Below are 23752 nucleotides of genomic sequence, written 5' to 3'. Positions count from 1 at the left end.
TAACAGAAAGAGCACTGACAGGAAGAGTATTTATTAATTATGTATCCCCAGCTTAAGCAAAAGGGTCTAGATGCAGAAATATACAACATATTTTTGTTGTTTATTCATAGCTCTTAAGATAACCATCAGAAACTGACCTTCTTCTTCTCTTTTGCGTCATAGAGGGCCATGGTAGCAAAGAGAGGCTCAATTTCAATCTCAAATCTGTAGAAGGAAAAACATTCCCTCAAAACCACATTAAAACCATGGAGAGCATTTCAACCGCACAGTAAAAAAATAAAACAGGTAATATATAATGAGATATAATGGTTTAAAATATGAAGTTAAATCACATTGTGAGATATAAAGTTGCAAATAGAAGAAAAGAAGGTCTCAAGTTTAAACATTCAGAGAAAATAATCAATAATAGTGGACAGTTAAAAGAAGTATTACTTGATGGTCTGACATCGCACTAGTATCCTCTGCCCAAAATGTTCTTTGGGACAGTCAGGAATGGGCCGAATTGCTATTGCATCCTCCTGTACACATTCATGGGTAGATTGAAGATAATATTTAGTTTCTAATTCAATCTTACTTATGTTCACAAAAAAACAAAGAAAAAACACTCAAGAATATCCTGTAAAAAACATATTTTAACATTTAAGCCTGTATTTAAAGCAAGTGCTGCACCTCATCCATAGGCGGGTAGAGGCCAAAGAGCTCGCCGTAGCGGTAGCTATGTCTGGCTTCCTGGTTGAAGCGATCCAGTTCCTCCGGGCTGCTGAAGCGCAACAGATTCTCCACACGACGGTCCGGCTGCAGAGCCCGTAAGTTGAAGTCTGAGCTTGTGAGGGTGGTCCGTGTTGTATCATTACCTAGTGCTGGAAGGGACGGCGACTTTTCCTGAGGGACAGGATATATGGAGATACATTTAGATATTATAGTTTTCAACCTGGGACCTGGGGAAGCACAGGAGACCAAAAGAGGGTCCTAGGGGGTTCAAGGAAAAGTGTAAATATATATGTAAAATGTATATAAAATACAAAATAACAAATAATAAAAATAAGTACAGTTCACATTTATTTAATTTAAAAATTGTAAAAATATGTAATGTTTATCAGATTTGATTGTCTTTATAATATTTGTTTACTGTTTTTTCACACAGTATTTGGGTAAATAAAGGGAAATTTAGGAAGTAAATCATATTTGGTGGTCTTTGGAACCAAAATGTTGGTATAACCATTGCAAAAGAGTTGTTTAAACTGGACGCGTCAAATCGAACATTCTTTCACTCTTCCATTTGTCCTGTTGTTGACAGATTCAAAAGCGTGGAGTATGTCAGAAACTGAACGCACATCTGTATACTGTATCCAGTGTAGAAAGTGTCAGTGATTATAATCGGTTCTATTTGCTTTTGACGCAACGCTGACATCCAGTGTAGGCAAGTGTCAGCCGTTAAGCAACTGAATGCCAGTGGGCGCCCCTAACTATTTGTCAATGTCTTGCTTGGGAGGCAGTCATATGCAAATGTATTTGCCCATGAGAGTTCACATATCCCGTAAAATCAAAAGAAGTCGTGTTTTTTTTTTTTTTTTTTTTAAAGCTTGATTAAATGCTTTATTTACAATGAGGACATTTTAAGCTCGGAAATTTGCAGGATGTTTTAATGGTACCTCTTATATGTCAAAAAATGTGATTTCTCATGTCATGACCTCTTTGAGAGCATATATTCTTGCATATACAAGCTAAAAGCGATGGTTCAGATTAAGTTCATTCATTCACATTCATTATTTGACACTCTTTATTGTCAAAAGTGCAATGAAAAACAAAGAGGCACATAGAATTAACTATTTCCCAATCGTATGTCTTTTGATCACTGACTGAACTAGCAATACCACACAGCTGCATGTGAATTAGAGCAGAGGAGCTATGTATAATTCTGAGACTAATGCTTTTTTCCAGGAAGATCATAAGCCTTTGAGATGGATGAATTCTCAAAACCCTAGGAGAGATTTCAGTTAATCGCCAAATATAAGAACCATATGCACTAGCTCTGATAGTGGGCATCATGCAGAGTTCCCATGATACATTGCGTCTAGTAGGGCTGTAGTACTCGAGTCCGGTCTTGGACTCAAGTCCGGATTCGAGACGGTTTTTCTATGATCTCGGACTTGTCTCGCACTCGCTGGTATTCGGAATCGGACTTGTCTCTGTCTCGGCCACTGGTCTTGCCAAATATGGCTTTTGGTCTCGACCGAGTGCAGGTGTCTTTATTATGTTCCCAGTAAGCACACATAAAAGCCATTTATATGCGCGCCGTTTATTTGCTCTAGGGTGAGCCGCGATTGCGCCAGAACCAGCCAGTCATCGAGATATGATTCAGCATGCGCACTCCCCGGAGTCTCATGGGTGCCGCCGCGTCCATGCACTTCGTAAATGTACGGGGTGCTAGGGACAGACCGAACGGCAGAACTGTGTATTGATAAGCCTGCCCCTCGAAGGCGAATCTCAAGAATGGCCTGTGATGGGGGGGCTATCTGAATGTGAAAGTATGCGTCTTTCAGATCCACAGTGAAACACTGCTATTATGAGGTATCACCATATGTCATCATTCTGTTTTCTTTAGATTAGAAGATTATATGATATCAAGGGGAATGTCTATACTTAAAAATCCTGGGTGTTGTGACACTGTTTTTGCTTTTAGATCAACAAATAATAACCCAAAATGATTGTCTTGATAATGTCTTGCACAAGACTTTTTTTCCCTGTCCTGGACTCGGTCTCGAACCTTTTTGGACTCGAACCTCTTTGGTCTTGGTCTTGACTTGGACTCGACAAAGGTGGTCTTGACTACAGCCCTAGCGTCTAGCCTGTGTAATAGACCTTCCCGTACCATTTGTATTCTTAATCTACTTGCTTAAAGACACACATCACAGAGGAGAGCTGGCTAGCAGAGTCTTTGGTACTCCTCTGGATTGCTAATAACCCCTGCAGGGAATGCGGAGGCCCTTTAAAGGATCTGAAACTAAGAGATGACTTTGGTGTTCCCGCACTCTCAATCTAAACTCTAAACTAAAAATGAATGGAGTGAAACAAATCTTTGTGGTTTGGATAATTAAATCTTGGCAAAGCTGCATTGGGACGGAAGCAGTGAAGACAGAATGAATATTCATGCCTCATTTTGTCCCTGGACCCTGACAAAAAGAGGTGGGATAGAGCCAAGATGGTGGTCATAGGGACAAAAAGAAAAAAAAATACCTAAGGTTTTAGGTATTCTGCTTATTTTATCCTCATTCTTCTCATCTGTTTATTTCTTTACGTTGAATTAAGAGGAAATTGATTTGTTTTGTATGGAATTGAACACACATATGCCCCTTTCACACAGAGATCTTGGAAAACATAGATAATGTGTCCCGGGATTTTTCCCGGGATCGTTTGATTTTGGTTCATTCACACTACCAGTGATTTTCTAGAATCTGTGTGTGCGTTCATACACAACCCGTAAAGACACGTGACATCAGAATGTGACATGTTTGCAGACACTTTTTTTGTCCTTCCTTTGTTCCTTAATGAACAAAAAAAAATGTTCTTTGTTCCTTGACAATCACAAACTTTCTTTTTTGTTCACTCTATCAAATTTTCTATGGCAATTGTCTGGGATCAACACTGTGTGAAATGGTTATATAAGGATGGGTGGTGACACACTTTATCGGCTTCAATATAATAATAATAATGACTACAACAACAACAAAAAAAAAGTGTCCATGGGGTTGGGTGGTGTACTTGAGTGACACCAATAACAATGTGTACAAAAATCCAAATTAGCTGCTTTGTTGTTGTAAAAAATGAGTTGTATATAAGAGGAAATGTTATATAAACTGTGCTTACCAGTTGGTCTTGTTTGTCAGGCTGAACGTCAGACTCAAACGTCTGTCTCTGTAATAATTTGTTAACATCTGTCCTCTCGGAGTACGCAATCCATCCATAACCCTGAGTTCTGTGAATAAGAAACACAAAATCATAATAGTATCTATGTGTCTGATGTCATTTATTTGAGTATTTAAAATTCAGCCCTGAGGAGAGACAGGAAATGAAGTTTCCTGGGGATTTACCTTCTGCTAACCACCAGCCAGGGCTGCGTGTAACTTTGAACACAATCCCTCACATGGGGATCCAGTTCCACTCTGGAGACACACAAACATACACATTATCCATGAAGTCATGAAGTGAGGAACACTGTTTCCAAGCCTCAACTTGGTTCAATTGAGAATATTATCTTAACAGCTGATTATGAGCACTTTTTATTCATATTACACATTTAAGCTAAGATTTTTTTTTTTTTAGTTATGGTGACCACTAAAATCTCGGGGCTCACGGCGTCCCCGACATCAATATTACTTAATAATATTTGAAAAGCTGAATTACTGTCTCACCACTTGGGATTTTGGTACAGAGATAAAGGTTAGGATCATGATTTTTCGGTAGTATTACATTCGTTTTCATCTCGGTTTTGAGCAGTTATCCGTTTTTCAATTGAGAATGAAAATAAATAATTTATGCAAACAATACATACTTGTGAACACGTTAAGTATAAATGTTTGTTTCTTCAGAGACCCATCAAATGCCACCATGGATTGGTAGAACTTATATTAAAGCTGAAAATTGGCCGATTTCTACTCTAAACCTAGTGAATTGCCTATCTAGACGCCATTACAGGCAACTCAACTGCACACGTTTCAAAAGAGTTGTAGAGTACAAACACTGAAATTCTTCTAGTTGACCTTCTCAACCCCAACAGGGAGCATCAAGTAGCACCTACCCTTCCTCCGCGACAGAGGGGCGGATGGTCCTGCATTCCCTCTCCACCAGCTCCACCTCCAGGTTGTCGTCGGGAAACTCCCCCAGCTCCTGCATGAGCTCGGGATCTCCACTGCGCAGCTGTGACATCAGGAACTCATCCAGGTCTACTGGCTCAACTGCTTCATATGACTGAGGCTATATAGAAAACCAGGACATACAATCCAAAAAAAATTAGCTCTTGGATTGGACACATCATGCTTACTTGTAAGACATTGCCTGTTGCAAAAGGGAGATAATCCAGAATAGTATAGTATTAGTATGAAACAAAAGTAGTGAAAAGTATACGAATTGATCCTTTATTAAAAAACTAAACTATTTTTACTTTATTAATAAACATTTTTTTAAAAAGTAAAAATTTCAATATCTAAAAGAGGCCAGAGACCATCATCAAAGATGAATGAATCACTTCTCTTGGCACTAAAGCATTTAATCCAACTTAATATTAGTTGTCTGTCTATCAAATAAGAAATGCATTTAATCTCCCTCTATAACAACTAATGAAAGACCTAAATATAAAAACACACACAGAGAGAACTAGAACGCTCTATGACCTCCATAAAAAATGAAACAAAGGAGGAGGCTGGTAGCAATAAATCATTTTATAGCTGTTGACATTCAGACCATAGCAGTAAAAAAATGCATTGCCTACAGTTGTGTTCTTCTGTTAGTAAAAAGCTAGACTGGAACATAGAGCATTCTGTCATGACTCGAGGCAGACAGATCCAGACCTGCTGAAGATCATTAACAAAACTGCTGCAACGCTCTGGAAGGTTGCGATCTTTTGAGAAGTTTCATAGAGATGGATTATTCAGAAGGCTATTGGACATTAAATCATCAAACTAACGCTAGCCCGCAGAAAGATAGGAAAGCATGTCAAATAAAGGATTAAACAAAGTGCAATTTTATATAATAACCCTAGCAGCTAGTTATGAAATGTCTCAAACATTTATTTTCACACTCTCTTATCATTCAGTTATCTGAAATATGCCCCTATAACAAGGTCTTACTAAAACAATTCTGATAAAACACTAAGTATCACATTGGCACACCTTGAAAAGCATTTAAAGGTGTAGACATTGAATCCCACCACAGGAGAAATCAATGTAGATAAGTAAACTAAAACACTGTACTGTATGTGATCTGATTTCATCTGATCTCTATGGAAGCCTGTTTACACCGCAGAGTAAAAATTAAATAAGGTAACAACAGAGATAACTTTATACTTTTTGCAAGATACAAGAGATAACATTGAAAAATATGAAACAAACGGTCGCAGAATACGGAGGATCTTGAGGTACAGTACAAGGAAACAATTGCGAGATGTAAACTCACAATTATCAAAAAACTCACAACTGAGGTATACGTGTTTGTGTTTGTAAAATTAAAGCTGCAATACTGAGAAATAGATGCAAAAGTGAGTAATAATTTGAAATAGCATATAAAGTTGGAGTATATGAAATAATGCTGCAATTGTGAGAAATGTCTCAATAGTGAGAAATACGGCTGCAGAAGTGAGATGCAATAGCATAAAATAAACTCGCAATTGCGAAAGATAGTCACAATAGTGAACAGTGAGTAAAGTCTATTATTTTTAAATTTTTTACTCAAAGGTGGAAACAGGCTGTATAGCAAGTGTTTGCTTCTATCTCTAGTGTCATACATGAGGTGGCACAAGGAACAAGCTTGTACATATTAATAACTGTGAAAAAGCTCTGGATTTACAACAGGATCTACAACAGGTTTACATGCATCAAAAGCCAAAAAACACTTTCATTTTCTCATAATTTACATTGCACAACACCACATTGTTCAATGATTCTCAAACAACTCGATGGATGAATTAGTCTCTCTAAATTCCTCCTTTCCGGGAGCTACTCTGCTCTGATTGGCCAGACGGCCCAGTCTGTTGTGATTGGTCTACCGCTTACAGTGCGTGTTGGAAGATAACGCCCATTACCAACAACACTTCAGCTCACGAGGCTTCCTCAGTCATCAGCAATTGTACACTGTAAAGAAAGTAACGATGATGTCGATTTTACCAACATTTGAAGAACTTATTCAACCCGAACCTCAATCGCAAGGACGACTTGAGCAGGACATTTCTCACTGAAACGCTACTCAGTTTGACGTACAGATGTTAACTCGTCACTATCAGCATTAACAGGTGTATGTCCATCAACAAACCAATGTGTGTGTATATATCTAATTTATTGCTGTAACATGCAGGAACTTTATTAAACTATCAATAACGGTGCATGTTAGCCGAGCACTAACATGAATGACTGATGTAACATTAAAGTTTGCAAAACAAATCTTGTTCCATCCTTTATCATTACACAAATAATTAAGAACGACAGACAATCTGCATTTATATACAATTTTAGGTAATAGTTGCCCACAGCTGAGAAGCAGAAGTATTTCAGTAAGACAGTGATAACGTGAGTTATGCAAGCACCATCCCCTGACCTGTGGTCCTCCTCTGGACAGCAGGTCTGCTCCGCCATTCAAGTGTCATATCAGGAGCGTCTGTATCAGTTTCAGCAGCGGAAGAGAGCGGGTACCCCCCTGTCTGTTTATGTACGACATTACGGTCGTGTTGTCCGTTCTGACTAACACATGTTCACTGTCTAGATGTTGCGCAAAGTGTTTCAGTGCCAGAAGAACTGCCTGCAACTCCAAGTAATTTATACGATGCTCCTTCAGTGCTGACGACTATTGTCCCTTTACAGAGCTCCTCATTCATGTAGTGACGCATCTGTCGTCAAGGGACTCTGCCTAGGGGAATTCCCTCTCTCAACAGAGCAAGGGATACCCAGGGAACCAGAGCCCGAATGCACACTGGCGTTACCGTCACTTGTCTGTTTAAATGCCGTGTGGGATTCAGACCACTGCTCAGTGCCCATCTCTGGAACGCACGCATAAAGAGGAGACCCAACCGGACGACTGCTATTATTGAAGCCATAAACCCCAGCAGTCTTGACACTGTACGTAAACGCACTCGCCTTCCCAGCCGAAAAAGACTCAGGCAGCTGCGAAAATTCTCGGCCCTTTGAAGTGACAGCATATCTGTGTTCTTTAACGAATCTATCTCTAAATCGAGATTTGAAATCCACTGACACAGAACCGGGGAGCTAATCTCAGAGATCATAGATGGGAGACAAGGGCTTGTTCCCTGTTGTCTGCGGCCAGGAGATCATCCAAATAGGCGAATACTCTCATGCCTTAGTGAAGTCAGTGCCGCTTCTGCACACTTCGTGAATATGCGCAGCGCTAGGGACAGCCTGAGCGGCAGGACTTGAATTTCGTATGCATTCCCCTCGAAAGAGAACCTCCGAAAGTTTCTGTGATCCAGGTGTGTATTGTGACATGAAAGTACGCATCGGTCAAATCCACCGATGTGTACCATTCCTGGGGACGCATCCGGAGGCCAGAAGCGGACAGTGTCTGTCCACTGCACCATCGAGTATCAGCTCTACAAACGCTACGCGAAGCTGCCGGCAGCGTATACAGTCTCCGGGGTTGGAGAGAGCCAGCTTGGCATGGACAATCCCCAAACACACCGGACAGTGCTCGTGTGTATCTTTTTCGGACAACACGTACCCACATGTCATTGGACAGGGGCAAGAACCCTTGTTTTTAGCCATTTTGCCAAAGAAAAAAAAATGTATTAGCTTTTGTTAGCAATGCTTAAAACTTTTCTCTGCGTGCCTTTCGGCGTCACCACCGTGGGCGAAAACTGTGGCGTGATGGAGTTCTAGCAGCACGGTGAAAACCTGAAGAACAAAGGGAATGCCGAAAACGACTGCAGCTATATGCTGTCGTCATGCGTCATTGGCCTTTCAGGCATGTATAAAATTGTCTTCAGATGGCGCTAGAGCGCGATATCACATAGTAATGTGCTGTACCAAGTTGACTGACTGAATGGGAACTTTATTTATCGTGCACTTTCGACTTTACAACTTTGCAGAATGTTTACATTCACAAACAGGTATTACACACACTGCATGAGGGGGAATATTCAAAAAACCATAATATAGGGGCATTTTAAAGATAACAACTGTTCAAACTTTTTTTGCTGTGTGGTTTATGTATATCATCAGCAGTTGACAGGGGAGGAGCAGTGAGACGGTTGATAAACAATCTTTTAGTCTATAGGTTAGATCATCTAACCCCAACCAGTAATGGGAAACAAAGGTTAACAAAAACAGACTGTTTCATATATCTGTTCTGCATCATCTAACACACAGGTTTAAATGTCAGTTTTTATTCACAGGCCTACTTGTGCTTCTTTGAAACATGGAGGCAACCACAAAACAGTTCCTGGTCTTTATTCAACACCATCAAGCTTAATATAACCCACCCAGTCAGCGTGTGTTGTGTAAATTTAGCTCAGAGTTTCAACTCTCCATCTACCAATTGAAGGTAACCAACATACACAGATAGAACAAGTGCATCTGAAACGAATGAAAGAAAATACTCACCAAATGCTTCTTGCGAACAAACTGGACTGACAAGATGGCGTTGCACGGAAGCAAAAACGACTTGTTTCTGCAAACCTCTTCCTTAATAGGTTTGAGCCGCATGAAGCACTATCTTTTGGTACTTCCAAAAGCAGGATGTGACATCACAACCACATCCCTTACTAGCTATGGTGAAATAGCAGGGGCACATTGTGAACTCATAATAGTCAAAAGCGTAAGGTTAAGTTAATCTGAGTCAAAGCCACAGTTCTGCTCTCCACTTTAAGGAAGGAATTATATGATCACTGTCAAAAAGTGAGTCATATTTTACAATAAACAACTAATTATGAAAGCTAGATGTATGGGTTTATCATGCTGTAAAAAACCTGTACACATCAGGGCGCTACACTGTAATGTGTAAACCAATAACCTTCAAGTATCAAAATAATAACTACTAAACTTAACTACTTAACTAACTTACTTTATCATTTTAAAGCATTATTATGGAAGTATAATCTGTTTTTAATCCCAAAAACGGCTATATTTCATTAATATAACAGTTTCATTTGCTTTTTTACAGTCTCTCTATATTGTGAATTATGGGAAAACATCACAGGGATGTTTATGCTTCTATGGAGACAACAGCTTCTAAAATCCATGGATATTAAAGATGAGTGTGTGTGTGTGTGTGTGTGTGTGTGTGTGTGTGTGTGTGTGTGTGTGTGTGTGTGTGTGTGTGTGTGTGTGTGTGTGTGTGTGTGTGTGTGTGTGTGTGTGTTCGTGTGTGTGTGTGTAAGCTGGAAGGCGCCAGCTGCAGTGGTCTGGGAAGCTTGGCTCTGACCCATTTTCCGTAGAGAGGAAGCACACGCAGGTTAAAGCTTAACCACAAGCATATTCACATACACACTTTGTGGGACTTAGCATTCATTTCTAATGTTCTTAAGTAAATATAAGAAATATAGGAATGTAATAAAAACAAATGTAATATTTTAATTTTTTATGAATAAAACAATATATATATAAAATATTTATACACCGCAGTGGCCAAAATTGACATTTTATCATGGAAAATTGACATCTTCACCCTTTATTCAAATATTATTAAAAATATGTTCAAGATTTTGTAAGCATACTGCATAGTTGTGCTTGAAGTTGATTGTTTTATTTGTGATAACGCAGTTAAACATGCCAAATTGTGTGGACATCATTTTTCGCCAGGCTGTCATACAAAAAAATTATGAACACATGCAAAAACAAAAGAGAACCAATGAAGTATGAATAACTGATTATGTTTTAGTCAATGTATGCTTTTTCGTGTGAGCCTTTTGTTTTTCTATGCATTTTTATCAGTAAAATAAAACCTGTAGCTGTAGTTTGCCTCTTTTTTTTGGCCAGATAAATACCTTAATCAAGTTTAGTGTTTTATTCTTCCTTCCTATTTTAAATTTATATATAATTTGATATAACTCATATTTTGATGGGTTAATCAAACTTGTAGGATCATTAATAACAAATACCCCCTCAGGACATTACTTTTGTATACACAAACATACTTACATATTCATATATATATATATATATATATATATATATATATATATATATATATATATATATATATATGTGTGTGTGTGTGTGTGTGTGTGTGTGTTAAAATATATGTATTGTATTGATTTCAATTATAAAAATTAAACTAATAAATGAAATAAATCATTTCTCAAAATATTTTGACAGCTCAATGCCATGACTGAACAATCAAAGGGCAGAATTTCAAAGAAAGTGTAAAAATTATAATCATCGACAATCAAACTGCATTAGACAGTGATGTCAGAGACATACACCCATTATCACATCCAGAACACCGTTTATAAACATGTATAATCTACGAATGACCTATTTGTATGTACAGAATCAGTTTGTTTCTGTGAAGTAACTCAGCTGGATTCTATTGAAGTATCAATCAGTGAAAGTGCATCACTCACTATGTTGAAGCAGAAAGAGCCAGATGTGCTGTAACTGTGCCGTTGATGCGGCAGGGAACCATGGCTGATCCCACTGAAGTGTCTCCGGATCTCTGCAGAGGAGTATCTGAGATGAGAGAGAGAGACAAGGATGAAGAGGGTAGAGAGGAAACAGAAAAGAGAGGTGCAACACTGGATTATTCTCCAGCAAAGGGGTATTGTGCAGACACCATGCACTTATTTAGACACTCCTCTCGATGTGAGTGTGTGTGTGAGACGTAAAGTTACACACATATTTAATGAACCTTCCCATCTATTACCGCACTCATTACTCTTCATTAAACACGGTCCCCCTCCTTAAACTGAAATTAAGTGAATTGCTTAGGTGTATTAGGGTAATAAATCAGAAGAGCTCAGTAACTGTAGTTCATGGTCACCCCAACCTAGATATGAATAGTCATACCACATAATTGCAACAGCATAAACTTAATTTTTTTTCACATTCATTCTTAAAAATAATGGTTCTTTATTGGCATCAATGGCTCTATGAAGAACCTTTAACATCCATGGATCCTTTCCATTGCACTAAAGTTTATTAATAGTGGGAAAAGGTTCTTTAGATAATTAAAAAAAAATTAAAAACTGTTCACTGAAAGTTTTTTTGGGGAGCAAAACATGGCTGTTCTATGCAGTGTTAATTTACTTTTAAAAGTAATGCATTACAATATTGCGTTACTCCCTAAAAATGCAATTGCATTAACTTTTTATAGAAAGTAATGTTACCATTTCTTTTGCGTTACTCGTTTCACCTGGGTTGGGCTTGCTTGTTCATTTTTTAATAACATTTTTTTTTCCAAAATGCCCTTTCACACTAAAAGTGAAATGAATAAGCCTCAGGCTGAAGGAAATGCAAATTCACACCTGTACAGTAGAGGGTGTGTGCAGCTCAAACAAACATTTCAGATGTGCAGCCATTATGGATTGCAGAAGATTAGGATGAAGTTCAACACTTACTTCAACAGTAAAAACAACAATAAAAAAGGAACATAAATGTGACGTTTTACTAAAGTAATTTTTGCTTATTCGTATTGTTGAATCGGATTATCAAAAGTCAGCAGCCAAGACATTGGTTAATAAAGTGAGAAAGTATATTTTTGTTATTTAACATATTTACTTATTGCAGGTTTGCACAATAGTTTTTAATGATTTTGAGGAATACTGAAACTGTTTTTGAACAAGTGATATAAGTAAATGCCTACTAAAATATAGCACCACCGCAAATCCTCTTTTGGTGTTAAAAAACTACTGTCAGAATTTACTGAAGACATGCAGTGAAAAATTAGCGCTGAAATGGCGTGGACAGGATACCAGGGTACCTGACCTTATTGCAAATACATTTGTAGGAGTTTCCCCTTCAGATGCAGAATTTTATGGGAAGGGTGCATTTAAATTAATAATGCAATGTGATTTAGTAAAGTTTGCGCTAGTAAATTTACAGGTATTTGTGCCATTATTTACCGCCCAAAAAAGCATGTCTTAAACCAGACGCTCATTTGCGCTGCTCTCAGCATTACGGAAATGTTCCGGCTGCGTCTGTGTTCTTTCATTTGCGCATTGTCAGTAAATCACACAAAGAACTTTCCACTCTCATCAGAGCTTTTTTGGAATTGCGCTCTCACCTTAGTCTAGAACAGAGGTCTTCAATCCTGCTCCTGGAAGGTCACTGTCCTACAGTTTATTTCCAACTTGCCTTCAGCACACCTGGCTTTGTATTTTGAAGCGATCCTGAAGAGCTTGATGAGCTGATTCAGGTGTGTAAGATTAGGGTTGGAAGTAAACTCTGCAGGATATTGGCCCTCCAGGAGCAGGATTGAAGACCTCTGGTCTAGAACTACAATAACCATCATGTTTACACAGCGTTACTTTTGTTACTTATTTGAAAAAGCAACTCAGATATTTTGCTGTAGAGTTAAAAATAATGTTTTACTTTACTATTTAAGTAATCTGATTACTTAACTCACGTTACTTGTAATGCGTTACCCCCAACACTGCTTCTATAGCATCACTGTGAAAAAAAAACTTTAGAACCTTTATTTTTAAGAGATATAACAATCATCTGCTACTGCTGCCTCGCTCTCAAGTTATTAGTATGAACTTAAAATATCCATATCAATCAACCACTAGATTTGAACCCATGACATTTGCCTTATCAGCCTAGCTTCTTAACCCTCATCCCATGATTCTTTTTGACACAGTATCCTTAAGGTCATACATACATTATTATCAATGCTGTTTACATTTAATTGTCTCTTCAAATATTGATGAAGTAGAGTGTGATATCAAATACTCCATTGTAAACTTTTGGCTGAGAGGCAAGTACAACAACAAACCCTTCTGTAACATGCAGTATTCAGCTTTTGAGAAGCACGCCGTGACATTCCTAAATGAAGCGTAAAATTATTTAGACACTCTTAATGATATGTTCCCCTGAACACTGGATAGGGTGCGCTACAACAAGGTTGTACCACTGGACACCAGAGACTACTCATTTTCACCAAATCATTTCAGTCACATTCCCACAGTGTCTCAGCCAACAATTCCCACAATGCAGCATGTTTTTTCAGAACTTCCATTGATATGAACAGAAGGATTCGCCTCAGAAGCGGAGAGGTATTGAGTTTGGCAGCCAGCCTTCTGGGCCACAGCATACAACAGAGTGCTATTGTGCACCTGCTTATAAAAAGCCCCCCAAAATGGGTCACCATTCATAATGCTGTTATGTTTCCCCCCAAACTCATTTACACGGATTGTCTGTTGTAGGATAGTGGCGTTCCTGTAATCATTTGCACTTTATATTCAACATTAAAAAAAATTAAACAACATTACAAAATTCAGCCGTTAAGTCAACAACCCTGTAGCTGCTGTTCTTGTTTTTCAGGACTCTGTTCAGTAAATTGAGCCAATACAAAATATAAACTTGAAAATGTTTTGTTGATTTTTTAAATAGGTTTTTATTTGTCACTGCATTTCTATATCCACAAAATCAGCCACAGACTTTGTTTAATTACTTTAAAAGTCAAGTCTGGGGCGTCAGGACAGCATGAAAATTCTATAACCGCAAAGACAAACAGCAGTTAATTATAGCATGAAGCCTTCCTATTTACTGCAGATAGATCACAGAATGCCGCAGAGAGTATTTAACATGCACAACATGTTCACGATTTGTTCTTAATAGTGCACGTTCTTTAAAAAAACAAGTTAAAACTGGTGTAATATCTCACCGAAATGCTGCATCACTGTGTAAAACCTAATGTAAGATGAAAAGCAAAAAAAATAACATTTCAGGATCACATTTGTCTATAAAGACGGAATGCTGTTTTACTCATCTATTGCAATAACAGCAGATCTTTTATAGAATAACCAGGCATTCATTTGCAGTGGTAAGTGTTCTACGACAAATGTAGCTATGAAGAAAAAAATATATTAAACATGAAAGGCTGTGATGGGTGGGAGCTACAGTTCTTCTCCACAAAAATGTTACAGTCTTAGTATGACTGGAATATTCATCACAATAAAATTAAGTGTTATCATGGACTATGTTCTCGACACATTGAGATAATGACATAAAGTGCAGAGAGATGAATCTCAATTTGACCCTCCTTCTGCTACATTGTCTTTCCATCAACTTTGACAGGAACATTTCACGCAAACAAACACACACGACATAAAAATTGCTCACACTTTATGAGCATCCATCTCTTTCCTGGATTTGTTAGACTGTTTGATGATCATCACAATGCATCTCGCCGTATCAGTTTAAAATAAATCTGTGTGTTTTTTTAATCAAGGATTCTCCAATATTGAAATTGCACTCTTAAAGGGACAGTTCACCCAAATACAAAAAAAAAATTCTACAAAGACTGTTTTTTTGTCCATAATAATCAATGATAACCAAAACTGTTAAGATTGCCAACATTAGAGTTAAGGTGAACAATACCTTTAAAAGATTGTATATTCGCTATACCTTTGACTTAGTGCTAAATGATAATCTAAATCTTAAAACAGTTTAAAACAAATTTAATATCTTATTTCGGCCCATGACCTTTTCTAGTATAAATAATATCGTTCAAAAGTTTGGGGTGAGTTACATTTTTTATACAGGTCCTTCTCAAAAAAATAGCATATTGTGATAAAGTTCATTATTTTCCATAATGTAATGATAAAAATTAAACTTTCATATATTTTAGATTCATTGCACACCAACTGAAATATTTCAGGTCTTTTATTGTTTTAATACTGATGAATTTGGCATACAGCTCATGAAAACCCAAAATTCTAAAAAATTAGCATATTTCATCCGACCAATAAAAGAAGTGTTTTTAATACAAAAAAAGTAAACCTTCAAATAATTATGTTCAGTTATGCACTCAATACTTGGTAGGGAATCCTTTTGTAGAAATGACTGCTTCAATGCGGGGTGGCATGGAGGCAATCAGCCTGTGGCACTGCTGAGGTGTTATGGAGGCCCAGGATGCTTCGATAGCGGCCTTAAGCTCATCCAGAGTGTTGGGTCTTGCGTCTCTCAACTTTCTCTTCACAATATCCCACAGATTCTCTATGGGGTTCAGGTCAGGAGAGTTGGCAGGCCAATTGAGCACAGTAATACCATGGTCAGTAAACCCTTTACCAGCGGTTTTGGCACTGTGAGAAGGTGCCAGGTCGTGCTGAAAAATGAAATCTTCATCTCCATAAAGCTTTTCAGCAGATGGAAGCATGAAGTGCTCCAAAATCTCCTGATAGCTAGCTGCATTGACCCTGCCCTTGATGAAACACAGTGGACCAACACCAGCAGCTGACATGGCACCCCATGGCACCCCAGACCATCACTGACTGTGGGTACTTGACACTGGACTTCAGGCATTTTGGCATTTCCTTCTCCCCAGTCTTCCTCCAGACTCTGGCACCTTGATTTCCCAATGACATGCAAAATGTGCTTTCATCCGAAAAAAGTACTTTGGACCACTGAGCAACAGTCCAGTGCTGCTTCTCTGTAGCCCAGGTCAGGCGCTTCTGCCGCTGTTTCTGGTTGAAAGTGGCTTGACCTGGGGAATGCGGCACCTGTAGCCCATTTCCTGCACACGCCTGTGCACGGTCGCTCTGGATGTTTCTACTCCAGACTCAATCCACTGCTTCCGCAGGTCCCCCAAGGTCTGGAATCGGTCCTTCTCCACAATCTTCCTCAGGGTCCGGTCACCTCTTCTCGTTGTGCAGCGTCTTTTGCCACACTTTTTCCTTCCCACAGACTTCCCACTGAGGTGCCTTGATACAGCACTCTGGGAACAGCCTATTTGTTCAGAAATGTCTTTCTGTGTCTTACCCTCTTGCTTGAGGTTGTCAATGATGGCCTTCTGGACAGCAGTCAGGTCGGCAGTCTTACCCATGATTGCGGTTTTGAGTAATGAAACAGGCTGGGAGTTTTTAAAAGCGTCAGGAATCTTATGCAGGTGTTTAGAGTTAATTAGTTGATTCAGATGATTAGGTTAATAGCTCGTTTAGAGACCCTTTTCATGATATGCTAATTTTTTGAGATAGGAATTTTGGGTTTTCATGAGCTGTATGCCAAAATCATCAGTATTGAAACAATAAAAGACCTGGAATATTTCAGTTGGTGTGCAATGAATCTAAAATATATGAAAGTTTAATCTTTATCATTACATTATGGAAAATAATGAACTTTATCACAATATGCAAATTTTTTGAGAAGGACCTGTATATATATTTTTGAAAGAAATCTGTTATGAAGGCAGCATTTATTTGATCAGAAATTCTATTTCTGGTTTAATTTGTTTTTAAAGGAGCCGTATGTAAGAATGTGGTCAAAACTGGTACTGCAATAACTTTCAAATGACCGTAGAGCGGTGTATCCCCTCTCCCTCCTCCCTGACTCGAGGTTGCCAGATAGGCTGCAGGATACAGCATGAACGTAGGCTGCTACAAGAAGCTTTTTCTGTTAATTATGTTTATGCTTCAAATGAGAGATGTTTTGCAAAGTAATTATATATCGCAAAAATTTACTAATGGCAATTAGCCAAATATAATCGTAAAGATGTACGCTCGTATGTGACAGTACATTGTTAGAACAGTAGCTGTTAGTCTAACTTGTAACGGTAGGTGTCTGTCATTAACGCAAGTACAAGCACAAGCCTCTGTCACTGTGTGTAACCGATATCAAAGATACAGCTATTCATTTAGCTGACGCAATAAGTGAAAGCGATCAGCTGTATTTTTTTACTTACCCTGCAGTACACGTCCATAACGCTTAAATATGTGATGTGAAAGATTACGTGTCATTCTATTATTTTTGGCTGTAGAACTTGCATGATAAACAATAATGGGCGTGCTAAAGTTGTTTTCCTCAGCGTCTCATCATAATGACAGAGAAACAGGCTCTGATAATGCATTGCTAAAGTTAGTAATGACGACTCGCCGTTTTTATTACCCAAACAATTCCTTACCTTTTCAATTCGATGACCCACCTCCTCCATATGAGCTAACGTAACGTTACTTTGCACGAACATGCATAACTTTGTTCGACTGTCATGAATATTTGAAATGTCCATTTACATCAAGTACAAGTTAGCCAAACATAGATGAATCTTACCTGTCCAGAAATTCTTCTCCATTTTCAGCCGTCTCCATCTTTTAAAGGCATCTCCTATGCAGATCCTTGTTTTATTTCGGACTTTGTCACGAAGTATTTCGGATTCATAACGAGTTTTTTTTGGTTTCGCAATGTTAGACATTTTTTATCCGATTCCGACAAGTTTGTAGCTGCAACTGTGGTAACTAGCAGAGCTGGCAACCCGGATGCCGCAACACTACTGACTTCGTGATTGGTAGATAGGTGGAGGGTGGCGCATCAGACCAAAACACAACACGACAACATCAACATCAGTTGAGGGCTGCAACTTCACTTTTTAAATGACAATATCCTGGCCGGACTACTGTTGTCAGTGATATAAGTATTTGAAATGAACATGATTTTTTAATGTCTAGTGACATATCAGGGCCATTTTATGATTAATTGAAATACATTTCTTACACACAGCTCCTTTAAATGTAATTTTTTTTTTATTCCTGTGATGGTAAAGCTGAATTTTCGGCATCATTACTCCAGTCTTCAGTGTCACATGATGATCCTTCAGAAATCATTCTAATATGCTGATTTGATGCTCAAGAAACATTTCTTTATTATTATTAATGTATTAACAGTTGTAATGCTTTATATTTTTGTGAATAAAAAAAGTTCAAAAGAAAAGCATTTAAAAATATTGAAATAAATCTTGTGTAACATTAAACGTCGTTACTGCGTTTTGATCAATTTAATGCATTCTTGCTGAAAATTATGAAGAGTATTTTTTGAAATCTTAATGACCCATAAACTTAAACGGAAGAGCACTATATTGACTTAATTTGAATTAAACTTTTAATTCAATGATGTAAATAAACAAACACATTCTCAACAATACACATTCAGAAAGAAATCCTTAGTCAATAACCAACAGTGAAGAAGTCATCAAAAAGAAATCAACAGTTGCTCTTATTACAGATCAAGCACAATGACAAACTCTCTTTAAAACACAATTACAGCCATGACAAAAGCAGCCACATTCCACAGAGAGCGGACTATGATTGTTTGTCTTAGTTGTCTCAGCCAAGTATGATTGTGGGTCAGGGAGCCTCACAACAGTATTGTGCAAGAACACTGCACTAGTATGGAACTTCCCTTGAAGGTCGACATCAGCTGAAGATAACTGAAATTAAAGAACTTTTCTCGTGATATGGGGAGCGTTTCCTTCAACTACAGTCTTTCTGCTGACTGGGGGCTTTCGTTTATAGTCTGCCACGTCTCATTACATTCTGTTTTCACCACATTGTCTGTCCTACAACATTTAGTGTCACTTCTCATAGTGAAATGCGCCTGGAAAAAATCAAAGGATCGTGAAAAGGACGACGGAATAAAGAGCAAACAAAAACCAAACCTCAGGGCACCCTTCTTCAGAACAAAACACAGCTGTGCTCAGAGGACTTTTCATGTGTGAATGCATCACTCATGCAAATAAATGAGTGGTCACTGAAAATGAGAAGGGACATGGAGGGTGGTGCATGGGCCAGGAGAAATCTGCAGCGTATTTGCTGACGTTTTCCCCCTTTTCAAAGCTGTCTGCACGAGACAGCACGAGTTCAGCTTGTGTAATGCAGCTGCTGCTGCCGCCACAGCAAGTATCGAGCCCCCTGTGGTTGCACTGGTTAGGCTGCACTTGCATGAAAATCTGGGAATCATTCTGTTGGCTGACCAGCTCACTGCTTTTTAGAGCTTGCTTGGTTTTGTTTTAGAGAGACCAAGATCTATATTCCCTATAACTGCCTATAATCTCTCTTTCTTTACTACTATCAATGAGTCATTTTGAATTTCCTATTGTGTCCTTACAAAGAGGAAGCGAAACAGGACTGTTTATTACTTAATCATAGATACCCAATACTGCTGTGACAACAGATATAAACTTCGAGCACACTAGGTTTATATCTACAAATCTTTTCTTGAAACCGAACGTTTTTCGTAGGATTCGCATTCATACGTTTATATGCTGTACTATTTTTTTCTTTAAATCTTACGATTTAAGTTTTCGTAGGACTCACGTGGTACGAATTCATACGAAATTGCCAGTTTGTAAAATAGTTGAATTTTTTTTTTTTGATCGGGTAGGATGGACAGATATTTTTTATATAAAAAACTAGTCGATACTGATAACTCAATAAATCATGTTATGGCAAATAATAATAAAAATTGTTGATATAAAAATTCTCATTTTTAATTTTTCAAAATTATATTTTGTCTAAATATATAAAAAACACAAAAAACTACAATCAGTCAGTGAAGTGTGTTGAATTTTTCCATCGCAGCATTATAATGCATTAAAAATAATGTTTAATAATGTAACAGGGTTGCAAAAATGGTCTAATTTTGCTTGGCAGTTAAAAGATTAGTTCACTTCAGAATTAAAATTTCCTGATAATTTACTCACCCCAACAACATCCAAGATGTATAACCCTGGGGCTTTTCATTCTGATATTTGTTAGAGACTGCATTTAACACTGTTTTTAAATTATTAGTGTAAAGATTAATTTTAAGTTACTGTTAAGTGAGGTAATCTAAATGTTAAAATAATGAGCTGAACGATTAAAATATCCAATATCAACAAATACAAAAAAAATCTCTAATATCAGCAGACAACAAATATGATGCCGATATATTGTGTATAGCCTACCCAATACAATCATTTCATGCACTTTCTTTGCTCCCCGTCTGATTACAAGCACAAACGAGGACATCATATCAAATCCTGATGCAGATCCAGCACAATAACAATTGTGCTGATACAGGATGCTACTGAACATGTGTAACACTGTTTTTCAGTTTTGACAAAGCCGTTGAGTGCTCATGTATGGGCGATTTACACTAAAGATTCATTTTCATCCAAAACATAGACATACTGCACAGACAGCAGCCTGGGATTCAGTAAACAATTGCGATGCTATTTGAAACCTGCAGCATCTGTGTCACCAGTCCAAAGCCTTAACCAGTATGCTTCAACCACCATGAAACGGTAGCCAACTTACAACCGAGAAAACACAAAATCTGTGAATTCCACAGAAAAGCTGGTTTAAACACACGATATGACTTAAAAGCTAAATTAATCATCTCATTAATTCAGAAATGCATAAAGATTGACTCCACTGCATGATTCCCATAATCTGCAGAAACAAATGGAGTGTGGCATATGACAGTTGTGCTATGAATGACCCTTTGTGCGCCTGTGTGACATAAACTCACAAGACAGAATACGGATCATTACCCAGTATATGAGCCCTTTGTTTTAATACCGGACTCCCTTCTTCCACTATGTCTTTAAATTCATTTCCTCCCCACCTGTTCTGCGATAAAACAGGAACAATACAAACTTCCACTTTAACTTGACATCGAACAGCCAGGGGTCAATCCTGAGCTGCAATAAGCAGATGACAAGGGGGATCGTGGAGGAAATGATCACATAGACAAGAGCTCCAATTTTAGAATTACAAGGAAATGAATGAAAATTGCTCTGAAATTCATTCGTACTTTCTTTTAGCCTGAAGGGGTATGTGGACGGCATATGAACAATAACTTACAACAGCAAGAATCTGAATGTAGACCATCAGCAGAACATGACAGGTTGCTAGTTCAAAACGTATTCATCTTAAAAATGAAGGTTCCAAAAGGGGGGTTTCACAGCTATCTGAATGCTGTATCAATGCTGTACCTCATGAACTTATCTTTAATATCACGTAGCAATATTGATCAGACTCACAAGACTATCAAGTCTAATCGTGCCAGACTCGAAGCTTATCCCAAACGTGTAGCTGCCTGTTCCGGAATTCAACCAAACTCCCTGTAGATTTAACACTGACTGCAGGCAGACGGACAGACAGCTCCAAAAGTCAGCTCAGTTTCCCTGGGATCAGTCAGTGCACGAGGTATGAGGTCCTGCCAAAGGAAAAGAACATTACCTGTTGATTTTGAGAGCGAATGCTCTCCGCTCTGACGCTGGCAGAGAAGACATGCGAGTCTGATATCAGTCCACGCAGAGCCGCGGAGAGCAGGACGGAGCGGTGATCGCTGATGGCATCGCAAGCCTCATCTTCGCGGTATCAGCGGCTTTACTGGGCGGAAACTTCCGCATTTTAACTTCAACCCAAACAGAGTGGATTTACACGGGAGAGAGAGAGAGAGAGAGAGAGAGAGAGAGAGGGGGGGGGGGGGGGGGGGGCTACTAAACTAAACTACTAATCTTGTTATGAAGATTAAGGGTGGGTTTGCTTTATAAACAAATGGTGTTTAAATGGGTGACGACAGATAGCAGGACATAAACACAAGTGCCGGTTTACGTGAATATGACTAATGACTAACCCATAGATATCCTTTCTTTTTAACAGACAATTCATATAGTAAAAAATACGTTTAATAAAACAGAATTGTTAAGATTAGATGTTACTGTGGTTTCTGACGAATAGCCTAAGTGCAAGTCTGCAGCCCGACCCTTGACAGTGACACTTGGTCAAGTTGCTGTAGAGAAAGATGTGAAATTGCACAGCTGCGACCCCTGGCGACCGGGAATTTGTTTTGAATGAGCGAGCAGTGAAACACACTGAGCCTTAAATGCAGTTATTATTTTGAATTAGCTTTCATTTTTTTTATTTTGTTTTCATTTAGATTTTAGTTTAAAAAATACAAAATTTCTATCTATTTATCGCAGAGCTAGTGCAAGACAAGCATTTGTGGTTAAAAAGTATACATGTGTTTTTTTTTATTTTTAGAAAATTATAGATTGTTTCGTTAGATAAGACCCTTAGTCTACTCCTCGGCTGGGATCATAGAGCCCTTTGAAGCTGCATTGAAACTGCAAATGTTTTCCTCAAAAACCTTAATTTCTGAAGACTGGAGAAAGAAAGACATTAACATCTTGGATGTTGTTGGGGTGAGTAAAGTATCAGGAAATTTTAATTCTGAAGTGAACTAATCCTTTAACTGCCAAGCAAATTAGAAAATGTTTTCAACCCTGCTACAAAAATGTGGGTTTACAAAACAGATTTTTTTTCAATAGGCATTAAATAAACATCAATATATATATATATATATATATTTGAATTAAGCTGTTGACTACCTCGTCTGGGACAATTACTTATTGATCAACATATAATTTCCATAAATTCAAGAAAAAGGCTGTAACTATTTTGAGTGAATTGTTTAGTGCATCATGGCTAGTTTGCTATTAGCTGGGGCCTGTTTCAGAAAGGAGGTTAAGTGAAAACTCTGAGTATGTTAACCCTGAAATGAGGGAAACTCTGGGTTTTCTGTTTCAGAATGGTAGGTATGTCAAACCCGAGAAAGCAGAGTAAGTCAAGCCCGTTTCTGAAAGAGGGGTAACTTATACTCAGAGTCAGTTACCATGGTAACTTTCTCTGTGAACCTAACCTGGTCGGGAGCAGGTTTTCTTTAGTAAACCCATTTTTCTTATGTAGTAAATGCATCTTGATTTAAGAATTTTTAGATATTTTTAATGGAAACAACAAGACAAAAAGGCTAAGTAAGAAAAGCATTTGTTTTGCAGGGCAGTACATTCATTCATTGCGCATTTTTCTATGTAACATCGGAGATGCAGAGCACATTACTAAGGCCACTGTATCAGAGCGGTATTAAGAGTGCCTCGCTCTCACGCTCGTTCTGAGAGTTTTTGTGTTGTTTCCTTGACACAAACCCAGGACAGTGGTGGAGAAATCGGTTTAAATAAGGATAATCTGATTAAATGACATTCACCTGATAACATCCTGCTGTGACCTCTGGAAGTAACCTAATAATTAGAATTTCCTTTAGGATTTCCAGTGTGGTTGGAT

The 23752-nt window shown here is 38.2% G+C and overlaps 1 protein-coding gene across 2 annotated transcripts in view; it reads right to left on the bottom strand.

Annotated features, from left to right (window-relative positions):
• dock8 (dedicator of cytokinesis 8) overlaps positions 1-22055 on the bottom strand; it is a 50281-nt gene extending 28226 nt beyond the window's left edge. Inside the window, exons 1-8 of one of the 2 annotated variants that reach the window (XM_077223077.1) lie at positions 21869-22055; positions 11282-11387; positions 4799-4974; positions 4092-4163; positions 3868-3976; positions 670-882; positions 433-518; positions 138-204 (exon numbers count right to left, since the gene is read on the bottom strand). In XM_077223077.1, the coding sequence (XP_077079192.1) occupies positions 138-204; positions 433-518; positions 670-882; positions 3868-3976; positions 4092-4163; positions 4799-4974; positions 11282-11387; positions 21869-21921 (882 nt within the window). In that variant the 5' untranslated portion in view covers positions 21922-22055. Of the gene's footprint in view, positions 1-137; positions 205-432; positions 519-669; positions 883-3867; positions 3977-4091; positions 4164-4798; positions 4975-9320; positions 9416-11281; positions 11388-21868 lie in introns of those variants that run through there. The other variant, XM_077223078.1, reaches the window with a different exon arrangement.
• Positions 22056-23752: the final 1697 nt, after the last annotated feature.

This window comes from Siphateles boraxobius, unplaced genomic scaffold (assembly GCF_051911475.1).
Source record: "Siphateles boraxobius isolate OS27281-9 unplaced genomic scaffold, OSU_SipBor_1 9, whole genome shotgun sequence".
Taxonomy (NCBI): Eukaryota; Metazoa; Chordata; class Actinopteri; order Cypriniformes; family Leuciscidae; genus Siphateles; species Siphateles boraxobius.
The sequence above is the reverse complement of the archived record's forward strand: the minus strand, read 5'-3'. Positions and strand labels throughout refer to the sequence as shown.